The 14,216-nt window shown below is 42.9% G+C and overlaps 1 protein-coding gene across 1 annotated transcript in view; it reads left to right on the plus strand.

Annotated features, from left to right (window-relative positions):
• Window positions 1-14,216, plus strand: part of Tll2 (tolloid like 2) — a 119,282-nt gene that overhangs the window by 68,425 nt on the left and 36,641 nt on the right. The window contains exons 4-7 of the mRNA XM_005335281.4: window positions 2,090-2,245; window positions 4,491-4,608; window positions 8,749-8,927; window positions 9,902-10,007. Coding sequence (XP_005335338.2) covers window positions 2,090-2,245; window positions 4,491-4,608; window positions 8,749-8,927; window positions 9,902-10,007 — 559 coding nt within the window. The remainder of the gene's footprint in view (window positions 1-2,089; window positions 2,246-4,490; window positions 4,609-8,748; window positions 8,928-9,901; window positions 10,008-14,216) is intronic.

Raw genomic sequence — 14,216 nt, forward strand, 5'->3', positions numbered from 1 at the left:
TAGACCTCATCAAAGTTTACAACTTTTATACTTCAAATGATGCTAACATAAAGAGTGATAAGGCAATCTAAAGGATGGGAGAAAATATTTAGAATTCATGTATTTAAAGATTTGGGATGCCTAACATATTACAAGTAATTAAGGCTAGGTATGCAATTCAGGGGTGGAAAGCTTGCCTAGCACGCTCAAAGTCCCAGGTTTGAGCCCCAGTACCAGAAAAGCAAGCAAATAAAAAGAATAATTATTGTAATATAATGAGAAAGAAAACAGTTAAGGTGTGCACAAAGTATTTGACTAGATATACAAATAACCAATAAACATATCTGAGATGTTCAACGTCATTTGTCATCAGGGAAATACAAATGAAAACTACAATGACATGGCATATCGCACACATTAGGATGACTATAATAAAAAAAAGACTAACAATACCAAGTGTTAACAAGGAACCCTGGTGCATTGCTTCGAGGATTTGAAACAGTGCGGCTGCTGTGGAAAATCTGGTAGTTCCACAAAAGGTTAAATAGAGTTGCCTAGGACTCAGCAAGTTCATGCCTAGGCATATTTGCAACAGAATAGAAAAGTTAGTCCAAAAAAAAGTGCATGTGAATGCTTTTCACAGTGTTGTTCATAATAGCCAAAAAGGGGAAACAATTCAAATGTCCATCAACAGAAGAATGGATAAAAAAATGTGGCATATCCATACAATGGAATATTATTTAACCATAAAATAAAATGAAGAACTGATTCATGTTATAACATGGATGAACCTGAAAAACGTACCAACTGAAAGGAGCTAGACACAAAAGGCACCTGGGGCATGATTGCATTTATGATAGACACATCCAGAGAAACAAAGGAGACCACTGGCTGCCAAGGTCTGGAAAGGGAGCTGTAGGGAGAGACTGAACAGATACAGGGATTTCTTTGGAGTGATGAGAACATTGTACAACTTGAGAGTGGTGATGGTTGCACAACTTTGTGAATATACTAAAAATCACTGAATTGTACATTATAAAAGGGTGAATATTATGATTGTGAATTATATCTCAATTTTTTTTTCTTGCTGCTTTTTTTGGGGGGGCGCGGCCGGGTGGAGGGGGGATTGAGCCCAGGATCTTGTGCATGCAAGGTAAGCACTCTACCAAGTGAGCTACATCCCCTGCAATATCTCAGTTTAAAAAAGAAAGAAAGAAAGAAAAAAGAAGCTAGAAAGGAAACATCAGAATAAAAAAATGAAAAGAAAAGGAAATAATAAATAAAATTGATGAAGTAAAAAAAAAAATGAAAAGAAAAAAACCCCTGATTTTTAGGGGGTGGAGATAAAAACGAAAGCAAAAATGCCCCAGGTGAGACCGATGAGGGATTCCAGGCAAGCAGGCCTTTTGTTTTTACAAAACCACAAATTATCTGAATGATGAATAACACAAGTGTGGATTTAGGTATGCGGCGGCCCCAAGCTTACACATTCTATTCCACCTGTCCACCTCTGCTATTTCCAGAAGTCTAATGCTTGGACTCAGAACCTAAATCAAACCTCTGTTTGTTTCCTACATTCTTCTCTTACGGGTCCAGATGTGACCAGACACTGGGGAGAGCTGGGAGGTTTTATGAGGCTCTGTTTTTTCCAGGGGTTTATCTTACAAATAATTTATTTTTGCAGCATCACACTCTGGTGCACTTTCTTTGCTGTACTGGACAAATTATTTCAATATTTGCAACACTGACTATCTTGAGTCAAGGCAAAGGATTGACCCAGCTTGCTCCCCCAAAAGTTCATGCTTTGAAAAGAAAGTTCACCCCAATCTGGCCTCACACAGAGGGATCTAGTCTGTGGCTCCAGGGGGCACCTTTCAATATCTCAAACAAGCCAGACCCTCTCCCATTAGAGGCTGGTCCATTACTATACTTCCTCTTCCTCTCATTGGAATGCCACCACCCAGGACGAAGCCCTGCATGTTGAAATGCACCCCCCACCCTAGTATGCAGGTTTTAATGCCCCTCTGTGGCTTCGTGGTTCATGCAATCTTAAGGTAATGCACAAGAGGAATCAGAGGGCAAAGTACATGGTGCTCTGACTGTCTTGTAGATGGCAAGGAGGACATCATGCTTCTGCACAGCACTGGGACCTTGGATACCACAGCCAAGACCTTCTCTGCCCGGGTCCGAAGAGCCACAACTTCAAGAACAGAGAGGATATGGCCTGGAGGCGTCATCCCCTATGTCATCGGAGGGAACTTCACTGGTCAGTAGCCCCAAATCAGGCTGCTTTGGGGCTGGGTGCTCTGGCTCCCAGGGTTGAGAGCATCCTTCCAGGAGGGACTTGGGTGGGACAAAGTGGATGCCAGGACCACAGCAGTCCCAATCTGCCTAGGCTCCCTTGTTCCCAGGAAAACCACAATCTCTTGGCGGGGGGGCTATATCCTCAAAGTGGTCCTTGTTCCCAAGGATTAGGTAGGGACAAATCACCCTGGTCCCGAAGGACAGATGGGGTTTGCACGGTAAGCACGTGAGGACAAGCCAACTCCCACCCCCAGACACGAAGGGCAGCACAAGTGGCTGCACATGGTAGCCTGTCATCCTCTGCCCAGAGGAGCACCAGGACGTAGTGGGCCCTTATCCACACCCATCAGAGTAGTGCTCTCCGGGACAAGCAGGGGGTGCCAGTCGAGGTGACACCATGTGGCATGACTCCCTGGGTTCAAATACTGACGTTTCCCATCCCACAGAGATGTTTTGAGAATCAAATAAATTAATATAGATAAAGCACTTAGACTTGGGTGTAGCACGTAGTAATTAGTATTTCCTGTTAGTATCATTGTCTTTAGAATATGTGAGTCATCCCATTGGCTTCCCACTGCCTCTGAAACCACCCATCACGGCCTACCAGGCTGTCCCCTGGTGGCCTGCCTCCCCCGCTTCCTGGTCTTCTACCTTCTCCTCCTTTTCCCTAGTCCCTCTGCTCTGGCCTCAGCAGCCATCTTCCCGTTCCAGAACATGCCCACCTTGGCACATGGAGGCTGGCACTTGCCCTTCTGTTTGCCAAGAGCTTTGCCTGGCTGGCTGCTTCTAATCAGTCAAGTCTCACATGAAGGGACACACACCCACAGAAAGTCCCTCTGCCTCCCCATGACCCCACCAGGTGTCCCAGAGCCCAGTTTAGAACCTTTCCGGCACTTACCATCACCCAGAATGACTTCCCTTCTTATTTCTGGTTGCTTTTCGCCTCTGCCTGAGCTCTATGGGGGCTGGGGGTTTTTTTCCTTCCTATTTTCTCTCCCACATCTCCAGCACCTAGGACAGGGCCTGGTCCAGAAGAGGCAAAATCTGTCCATGGCAGGCCTGTGGCCAGTACAGCCAGAGTCGAACACCTCAGTGAAAGCCACAGAGTGAGCCCCCAGGTTCTCAGTGCCCTTTATGAGTCCTTCAGATCCCTGTGGCTCTGTGACTTCTACTATAAGAGGTATTTGATAAAAGAAGGTGTCCTGATGACCTGCCATGGCCACTGAGAACCACAGATGAGCAAGTTGGTGAAAGAACGACACAGACCTGGAGAGTGGTCCCCTGGAGCCTGGAAGGAGCATGGAGCTGCCCCTTTGTCTCTTCTTGGTGGCATTACCCACACTTCCTAGAGCCAGATGCATCATTAAGTGCTTCAGTAAAGAGATGACTAGGACTTTGTCCTGCCCTTGGGAAGCCCCCAGTTCTAAAGCAGAAAACTATATATGCCTAAGGAACCGAAAAGTAGGATTATGAATGGCTGCTATTGTTTTTGGTATCTTAATTGTGTTCTGACCATAGATCATATTACCTTCTGTGTTCATCTGACCACAGATTATATTACCTTCATCAGAATGAACTAATGGTAAATATTAGGATTTTGTTGTTCTTTAATACATAGGATTGCTATTTTGATGAGTAATTTAGCCATCCACAAATTGAACTGAAAATGTCAAGATGTCAAGAAGAGTGGACAGCTGTTATTCTGTGTCTGTGTTTTGGGGGATAATATGACAAGGTGCCCCACATCTTCTAGACTATGGCAGGAGTTTATTGCAGTTTTTTATGTTTTAATTTAATTTAATTTACTTATTTGTACCCCTCTCACACTCTAACTCCTAGCCTCAGCCCTCTTTGTACTTCCCAAATCCCTATGTTTTTTGAAAGCTTTTTGAAAAGCTGAAAGATATTTATTTAATTGATAAAATTATATATATTCAAGGTGTTCAAAGTGGTAATTTGATACATGATTCCATTATGTAATAATCACCACAATTAAATTAATTAACACATCCATCACCACCCGAAGTTACCATTTGGGGTATATGTGTGAGAACATTTAAAATCCGCTCTTATTACATTTCAAGCAAACATTACGATATTATTAGCAGGTCTGTTTTCTTTGATCATCAGAGCAGGCTTAGGCCAGCATGTTTAAGGAAGGCATGACCCCGGGTATGAAGTGATCAGCCCTTGCCCTGTCGTTCCAGGCAGCCAGAGGGCCATTTTTAAGCAGGCCATGAGACACTGGGAAAAGCACACCTGTGTGACCTTCATAGAGAGGACGGACGAGGAAAGCTTTATTGTTTTCAGTTACAGGAACTGTGGGTGAGTACACAGAAGCAAGACCCTCTTAGCAGAATTAAAGGTGCATGAGTCTTGAATTCCTCTGTAACACTAGGGTGGTGATTTATAGGTGTTGAGGGTTTGCTGGAAGCTCTCCTTGCCCTCAGTGAAATTGCAATCCATTTACAAAGCAGATAGGTCCAGAGTGACTCCAGGAAGACCTACTCTTAGGGGGTCCCATTGTGTTTTTATATGGAGAAAAGGTTAGGCCAGTGGCTCTTAACCTCTGATCCCACTGAGAAGCCGATAGCTGGAAAAAGCTGTCCTTTCTCAAGAATGAATGTACATAGATGCAAAATTCTGCATAGCCTTACGCACTTCCTACAGAAACATTACACACAAGAAAATGACTAAATTATGAAAAAAAGATGTCTGTTATGCTGATAAATGTGTGAGGTACTCTCTACTGAAAAAGAAAGGTTCCCATTTAAGGTCAAAAATCAAAATTGAACTGCATGCTCTACATATAAGCTTAGGATCATGAGCAGGGTCCATAACCCAGAGAGGTTTAAAAACAAAAGAAAGGAGGTGTACAGACAAACACTAGCAAAGGGAAGTTGGTATCATGATTGTGATTATAGATGAGGCTTTTCTTGTTTGGGTTTTTGTTTTTATTATGCATTTATTTATTTTGTGGTGCTGGGGATTGAACCCAGGGTCTCGCCCATGCTAAGCAAGATCTCTCACTGAGCTACATTCCCAGCCCTGTTGTTGTTTTTGAAGTTAGAAAGTGTTAAAAAAAAAAAGTGACACTTTATAATAAGGAAGGGTACAAGTTATGGTGAGAATATGTGTCACAAATATTTATGCACTAAATCACATAGCATTAAGAGTCATAAAACAAGCCTTGGGTATCCAAGGGGAAATTGACAGAAATACCAGCAGCAGGAGATTTACTTCACTTTCATCAAGTAGGTTAGCATCAAATTGACTAAAAAATAAGTAGAGAATTATAGAGGATCTAAAAAGTATAATTAATACAGTTGGCTGGAGAATGAAATAAACACTATGAATACTGACTCTGTAGGTCTGTCGTATTCTGTAACATCTTTTTAAAGTGCATGTTGAAGGTGTATTGACCTTGTCCATCTATTCAGCATGAAGAACATCTCAGTAGACCCTAAAAGGCAGAAATAACATTAAAATATTCTCAGATTGCAAAGCAATGAAACTAGACACAATAACAAAAATAGAATTACCATTACTTGATAAGTTAAAAGCTCCTCCTATTTTTTTTAATAGCTCTTAGGTCTTAAAAAAAAATCAAGATTAACATGGCAGAATGTCTAGATAATGAAAGCCATATGGTTCAAAATGAAATAGATAAGGCCGAGGCCTTATCCACAAAATATCCACACCAATACTTAAGAAATAAGTATCCAATTAAGAGAAGTCAGCTACAATAAATAAAATAGATATAAACCACAATTGTCACACTAACAACAACAACAACAAAAAACCTAATGAGAGCACAAGGAGACATTATAGGGCTAACAAATTCAAGAGTGAAATCTTCGAATAAACAAGAGACAACGGATAAACCACTTGTTGGTGTAACTGAGACCAAAAGTGGCAGCACAGAAACACACAACATTAGAAATGGAAAAGATTTTATGATTATAAAAGAGTACTTTGCAACATTCCAGGGCAAGAAATGTGAAAATCTTGATAACGTGAATGACTTCAAGGTAAATATAAAGTCCTGGCACACACCAATGGCTTTGAAAGAAATTGAAAAATGGAGGTAAAAAAGCTTTCTTGCCCTAAGAACCAAATGCAAAGTTCAATAGGGGAATTCTTTTATACCTTCAAGAATCAGAATATTCTGATACTACTGAAACTTTTCAGAGCATAGAAAAAAAACATTTTCTTTTCTTTTTTTTTTTTTTTTTTTTATTGGTTGTTCAAAACATTACAGAGCTCAAGACATATCATCTTTCATACATTCGACTCAATTGGGTTTTGAACTCCCCAAATACATAATACAGACTCACTTCTGTTACATACTCACATTTTTACATAATGGCATATTAGTGACTGTTGTATTCTGCTACCTTTCCTATCCCCTACTATCCCCCCTCCCCTCCCCTCCCCTCCCAACATCCCTCTCTACCTCCTCTGCTGTTGTTCAATTCTCTCCCCTTTTTTCCCCCCACCCCCTTGCCCCTCATAACCTCTTATTATTTTGTGTATCACTGAAGGTCTCCTACCATTTCCATATGTTTTCCCTTCTCTCTTCCTTTCTCTCCCCCCATTCGTCTTAGTTTACTGTTAGTCTTTTCCTCATGCTCTTCCTTCCTGTTCTATTCTTAGTGAAAAAAAACATTTTCAAATTCCTCTAAGGAGCTATCGTGGGCTTGCTTCCCTAAAATGACAAGGAGGGCATTGACAATAAATAAATAAATAAGTTATAGACATCTCACATATGAATAGTCATGAAAAATCCCAAGTAAAACATTAGACTTAGCAGTAGGAAAAAGGAAGAGTAGGTTGCCACGTAGGCTTACCTAAAGAATACAGGACTAGTTCATCTTTAGGAAATCTACTCACAAGATTGATAGGCCAAAGGAGGGAAACCATGTGCATGTCTCAATATGTGCTAAAAGGCATCTGCAGGTTTCAACATGCATTTTCTGTCTTCAAAAGGGGGGTAGCACAGGACTAGATATCAATTACCAAAAGATACATACATATATATATATATATACATATATATACACACACATATATTCATATATACATATGAAATACATTTATATTTCATTGCATTTGAAACCATAAGCCAATATTGGTAACAATCCTAGAAGCATTTCTGTTGGAATTAGGAACAAGCCAAAGATGTTTATGGTCACTACCATGATTTGACCTTGCTTTGGAAATACTAAATGATATAATGAGGCAGGAGAATGAAATAAACACTATGAATATTGGCAGGAACAAGGCAAAGTTCGTGTTATTGGAAGTTAATGTGATCATGTGCCTAGAAAACCCAGAAAATCAATTGAAAAACCATTAGAAACCCGAAGAGACTCTACTAAGGTGGACTGATCACAAAAGTAACTGGCAAAAAAATGAATTGCTTTTGTTTATACATGAAATAGCATGATGCGTTTTACAATGGAAAAATATCACTTTTTAATCATTATCAAAATGTCAAACACCCATATCCTTTTGTTCAGTAATTCCATTGCTTGGGATTCACCCTGCTGTGAACAAGGGAGATTCCAGCTTTTCTTTGTTTCCCTTTTGTTTTGGTGTTGTTTATTTGTTTTATTTATCTCTTGCAGCTTTGTTTAAATAGCAAAAACTGAGTGTATTTTGGTAAGAGACTGATGAAGTAAATTTTAATGCTATAAAAATATTTAGTACCGAGAAATAAACTTGGTAATGTATTGCTTTGAAAAGAATTAAAGAGGTCTACAGTGGGCTCTTTAAAGCCTAAAATGAGGGAAAGAGGCAGGCTGAAAAACAAGTCCATAGTGTATTGTGTAATTTAAATATATACTCGTATAAAGATAGCTTTCTGACTCTCTGTATTTATATCTGTCCATCTGTCTGTCTTTCTTTCTGTCTTATAATTGTCTGGGAGTACATCCAAGAAACTGTTAGCAATGTTTAGCTTTGGATAGAGATTGGATGTGCGGATGAGAGACTTCGATCTTTTGAAATATGATCAATAGATGTTATCTGGATGATAAGATTATGGGACATTTTAATAGTTTGACAAAATCAGTGTTGGTCAGTGTATTAGGAATAGTGAATAAATAGTTGAAAAAAGAATTGTGCCCAGAAGGGAGACTCTGTTTCCTCTAACAATGGTACTAAGAGGCACACTTTTCAGAAACTTCTGCCTCCTTCTCCCATCTCTTTCCCTCGTCCTTATAAATGGTCCAATTGAGCCTCAGGTGCATGTGCTTAATCCCAGGAGGGGAAACTCTTTCTTCAGATTCCCAGAAGTTTGAGAAGCATCTTTTGAGGACATCTCTATATTGGGCGGGGAGTCAAACAATGGGAGGGCTTTCACCTCTGAAGTGTGCCAGTGGGCGGGGAGGGGTGGTGGTCTTGCCTCTTGCCCTGGATATCCCCTGACCTGCTGACCTGAGTGTTTCTATCACTGTCCAGCTGTTGCTCCTATGTTGGGCGTCGAGGAGGGGGACCCCAGGCCATATCCATTGGCAAAAACTGTGACAAGTTTGGCATCGTGGCTCACGAGCTGGGCCATGTAGTTGGTTTCTGGCATGAGCACACCCGGCCAGACAGAGATCAGCATGTCACCATCATCAGAGAAAACATCCAGCCAGGTAAGGAGGCCTGGGTGGAGTCTGGAAGCCACCATCCAGGAAGGTGGCACCCACAGGGTCAAGAGGGAGTGGAGGAGAGGGCCTGCCTGGAGCTGAGCAAAGCTGACAGCTAAACATGGGGCAACAACCCAATTGTGTGGGTACTTGCTGCCAGCACTGCCACTGTCCGTCCCACTGTGGCCTTCTTGGGCAGTCACCTGCTCAAGTTTTTAGAACAGAAGTGAAATAATGATTTTCCCTTGTTGTAAAGGGCAATTCCCTAAATGGAACAGAATCAACCAGAATTCTGTTGCAGCATCAGGGCTGATCAGCCAAAGAAAGTTCTCCCGGCTGCTGTCGTGAGTCATTTTTGCTGACTTGGACAACACATGGTTTTGAAACTGCAGTGCAGTTAAGATACCAGTGCGTGTAAGAGCCATGTCTCTGCCTAGAAGGCTTCTGCCCCGAGGCAGCTAATGGATCTAGATTTTTAAAAACATATCTTCTCACGTTAAATAATTCAATTTAACCGTTGATATTTAACAGGAAACTTGCTTCTTGAGTTATAGGCTTGCCTTCAACATGCTTTAGAGAATCTAAACTGTGAAGTCCTTGGGATTGAATTTAACTCTGATTCATTTTCATTTCCTCCTTCAAATTGCAAGAATGGAATTTTTGGTTTTTAGCCTAACTTTTTTTTTTTTTTTTTGACAAGCAGATTGAGTGCTAATCAGCCTGCAAATATAGTTCAAGATCTTCAAGTGGCATTTGGGGAGGGGTGTTGGGTGGCAGGGCTGGGAGAACACAGGGCTTGTGTTAAGTTTCCAATTTCCAACTTCTGTTAGAAACAGCAACAGGAAGCTCCGTAAACCCTGTTACTTGACTAGCTGGGGTAAGAGTGGCGGGAAATGCTATGGGCCCTCCCTCTCCCTCCTCTGCCTCCTTTCAGGTGCTGCCTTGCTTTTCAAAGGCCTTAACAGAGTGTTGTGTCACAGGTCAGGAGTATAATTTCTTAAAAATGGAAGCTGGGGAAGTGAGCTCTCTGGGAGAGACCTACGACTTTGACAGCATCATGCACTACGCCCGGAACACCTTCTCAAGGTCGGAACCCTTGCTTGTGCTGTCTGTGTTTTATCGTGCCTGCCGCAGGCTTGGGTCAGATTCCTGAGGTCTGTGCAGAGCAAGCGAGTCTCTGCATGCTCCTAGCACGGCTGGCCTGTCTGTCCTTAAAATACAGTGGCCCCTGGGCTGCAGTGAAATATAATCTAATCAGGTTCCTGCTAATAAGATTGAATCCCATTGTGAAGCTGGCGTTCCATCATGTCCTAATGTCACAAGCAGCAAACTGGAAAAGGGGAATTATTGAGAGGTTGGCTAGGATAATAACTTAGAAGCTGCGTGTAAAATTTTGGGGGTGGGGGTGGGGGAACCTCTTTAAAGCATGTCCTTGTGTAAGTGTGGTGGTACTCACTGCTTCTCCTAGAAGAGGTTTGGTTTATTGGAAGCTAGGTTGTGTCGGAGGCTGGAGGGCTGAAAATCACAGATTCACCTTAGAGGTAAAGAAAATGAGGCTCCAGCCAGTTCAGAGGTGCACAGGTAGCTGGGGTTGGAGGGAGAACAAGGATCCAGGTTCTCTGCCTGCCGATCATGGATGATGGAAGGTATTTTACTGAGTGGGGCTGGACCTGTTTTTTATGGTTGGCATTAGCAGAATCTGAAGAGCTGGGTCACTGTTCTCTTTACTGTCTTGCTTCTAGGACACATAAATGTTTTTTTGTGTATAGAAGTTTTTCCCTACCAGTTCCATTTTTGTAGGTCTTCCCGCTCTTGAGTTAAAGAAGATACACAGTTCAGATATTCTCTCTCTTGGCACTTTCTTTTCAGTGTCCTCTTAAAACCAGCTGTTTGTTTATTTAATTGTTCCCCCCAGAAAAGGTTTGAGGTGACTTCCAATACATGCATACAAGGGAAAAAAATGGATTGAGAAAACTGGGGGAAAGAGAGGAAAAAAAATAAGAATAGAAAGTTACATTGAAGCCTGAAATAACTTTAGTACTCAGAATACATGCTGTAAATTCTGTAATCCCATCCCTTTTGCCCCTCAGGAGAAAACCATTACTGCTATCTATTATCAAAGGCAACCATTTTATCAGCATGAACCACTGGAAATCCATGATCCAAACCCATGAAATAATCTCTCCTCATCCAAAGTACCTACAGTTCCTAGGAGGGAGATTGACAGGGGCAGCACTGGGTGTGTTGGGCAGCTTCCCCAAAGGCCATCTTCCCTTCTGCAGCTGTTTCCTTATCTATTATTGCAGAACAATTCTCGGCCTAACCTAGCAGAACAATCCGCTGCCAAACTTAGGGACTTAAAACAGCAGCTCATTCTTTTTTCTGATACCCTGGGTCAGTCTGGCTCATTTTTCTCTGGTCTGCCCTGATATCACTCACGCAGCAACAGTCATTTGACAGTTTGAACTGGGGGTCAAGATGACCAGTCACACAGCTCACAGTTGGTGCTGCTTGGCCGTGCCAGTCGGTTCCCCTTCCCACAGGCTGTCATCCTCCACTAGGTGTGAGCAGGCCCTTCTCTGCTTGAGGACTCAGCTCCTGGGGGCAAGCTGGGAAGCAGCAAGGCCCAGGCTTAGAACTTGCATGACATCTGTCTCTTCTGCTCCATTTTATTGGTCAGAGCAACCCACAAGGCCAGCCCAGTCTCTGGTGAAGAAATAGACTCCACTTCTGAATGAGAGGAGTGGTGACTTCACATTGCGAAGGGATATAAATATTAGGAGGTGCGATTAATTATTTTATTAATCAATCTCTGCTCTCTTTTTACCTCTGCACCAGAGTTTGGAATTTTTTTTTTCCAAATCTATTTTGCTACAGGTAGATACCTAAATTGTCTTTTCTGCCAATTTTCTGAAAACTATTCTTTTCTTTGGGCCCTTACTAGGGGGCTTTTCTGGAATTTTGTCCAAAGTTTCTCAAGTCCCAGTGGCTCAGGAGGCTGAGGCAGGAGGACAGCAAGTTTGAGGACAACAAGTTCAAGTTCAGCCTCAGCAACTCAGTGAGGCCCTAAGCAACTTAATGAGACCCTATCTTAAAACTAAAAAAATAAAAAGAGCTGGGGATGTGACTCTATGGTTAAAGGCCCCTGGGTTCAAACCTTGGTACAAAAAAAAAAAGTTTCTCTACTCCCTAACTTGAGGTCATTACTCCTGTTTACATATCCCTGAAACCATACTGTACCTTGTCTTTGATTCTGTGAAAGAGCAGAAGACAGCCTACAAATGTATACTCATCTAGGAGACAAAGGCTTTTCCCGCTCATGGGAAACCCGGTCTTTTTTTCTCTTTACAACTGAGCCATCTCCTTACAACTTTATTCCCTCTGGTTTATTGTGCTGCTTCTCTGCTCTCCCTTAGTTGGACCCAAGCTGTGGGGAGTGATATCTTTGGAGAGGTTTTGTTGGGCATAGGTCCAGGGAACAGGAGGAGACAGTCTCTTAGTACAGGGATGTCTTTGTTTGGAGAACCCAGAGCTGACAGTTTTATTCCCTATGGCATCTGCCAAAGCCTTTCTTAGTCTAGCAGAATGTCAATGTCAGTGCTAGGGGTTGCCCCCCATGAGAGGGGGAAGGATCACTATGGCAATGTGTTACTCAGGGCAGCTCTTCCAGCAGATCTCTTTCAGTGCCCTGTGCCTTGCTGGTAGCTCGGAGTCGTACAGGGATATCCCAGCTCCAAAACCTGTTTTCATGTGAGCCAGTGTGCCTGTTTAAGGTCTCCAGGGCTTTAAGTCTCCTGGGCACTTAATACTATCATTGAAGGCCCACTGTTTCCTGTCCACTGTTTCACTGGCTGGGAAGGAAGAAGATGCTCAGGGGTGGGTTCCAGGGCTGCCTGGGTTCCAGAGCTGGCTGTCCACTGGGCAAGCAGTGTAAGCCCCACAGGTTTGGATTTCTCACCTGTAGAGTGGGAAGCCTAGTGATAGGGGATCTGCCTTCCAGGATGTAAAGAAGATTAAATGAGAAGATGCTTGTCAAGCTCCCAGCCCCAGGCAGGTCTCTTATCACTAGGCTCAGGGATCAGAGCACAGTGGGCTTCAAGAAATGGCTCTTGAATTAAAGCATGCAGCCAAGACAAAGGCTGGCTTCAAAACATTTGCAAAATAGCTATTTACATCCACAAGGAAATGCTGAAATGCACACAATCACCTAGCTACTAACTGTGCACTCTCCTTTTTCCTGGCTCTCTCACTTTCAAACACTGTTTCTCTTAACTCTGTACTAACCTAGAAAATGCATTATTATCTGTATTTCTTCCTGGTCACATTACATTGTCATATTTTTGCTCTAGAGGTGCTTGTTTTTCTAAATCAGAATCCAAGCTGACTTTCTCTCCAACACTAGCACGAGAAGTCTAGACCATCCGCTGATTTCCCTTTCAGCCTCCGGGTGCCCAGCTTTCTCTAAATGTGCCCTGGCTTTCTCTAACTCCTCCTGTCTCCTCTCTGGGTCCGCAGTCCCCTAGAGAAACCTCAGTGGAATCCTTGGTCTCCCTTAGTGACCTCACCAGGTTTTAAACCATAAGTAATGACTCTAGAGAACTCTAAATTCAATCACCTATTATTGTGAAAATGGGCACCTCTGCTCTCACAAATGATGTGTCCATTTGTAGATATTTCCCTGAAGAAAGGAATTTTGCAGCACAAACATAATAATCACCACATTGTCCAAGCAGCCCAGGCTCACATAGCCTGCCTGGCAAAGTCACCAACAGACCTGGCATGTGGAGACCAGGTCTCCTGCCCTCCCTCACCATTCTTAGGACACACCTGAGCTAAGGCAGTGGCTTGGTAATGAGGAGAAGGGTAGGGTCTGGAGGGATGCCATCGTAGAAGGCGTGGGACCTGGTCATTAGTCCAAGGGAGTGTGAGGGAGAAGGAGGAGCTGAGGCCCCTTTGGTCCAGTCTCAGGAGACAAAGGTCATGGAATTGGCAGGAGAAGATTGGAGCAAATTTATTTGGGGACATGTTGGGTAAAGAAGCCCCTAGGATAGCTCAGAGGAGGTGGGACCAGGTGTCTGGGGCCTGGTAGATGGTTCTGAGCTGGAAACAGAATTTACTGTGTGTCTCAGGTGGTGGGTAAAATCCTGGGAGTAGGTGGAACATGGAGAGAGGAGAACAGAGGAAGTGGGCAGAACCCCAAGGGACAGCATTAGTCAGGAAGCAGAAGTGACTCCTGTAGCTCAGCTTAGAGCAGTGCTCTGGGAACAGGGAGAAGAGAGTGAAGAGGGGTGGGGG

Source organism: Ictidomys tridecemlineatus, chromosome 1 (genome assembly GCF_052094955.1).
Source record: "Ictidomys tridecemlineatus isolate mIctTri1 chromosome 1, mIctTri1.hap1, whole genome shotgun sequence".
Taxonomy (NCBI): Eukaryota; Metazoa; Chordata; class Mammalia; order Rodentia; family Sciuridae; genus Ictidomys; species Ictidomys tridecemlineatus.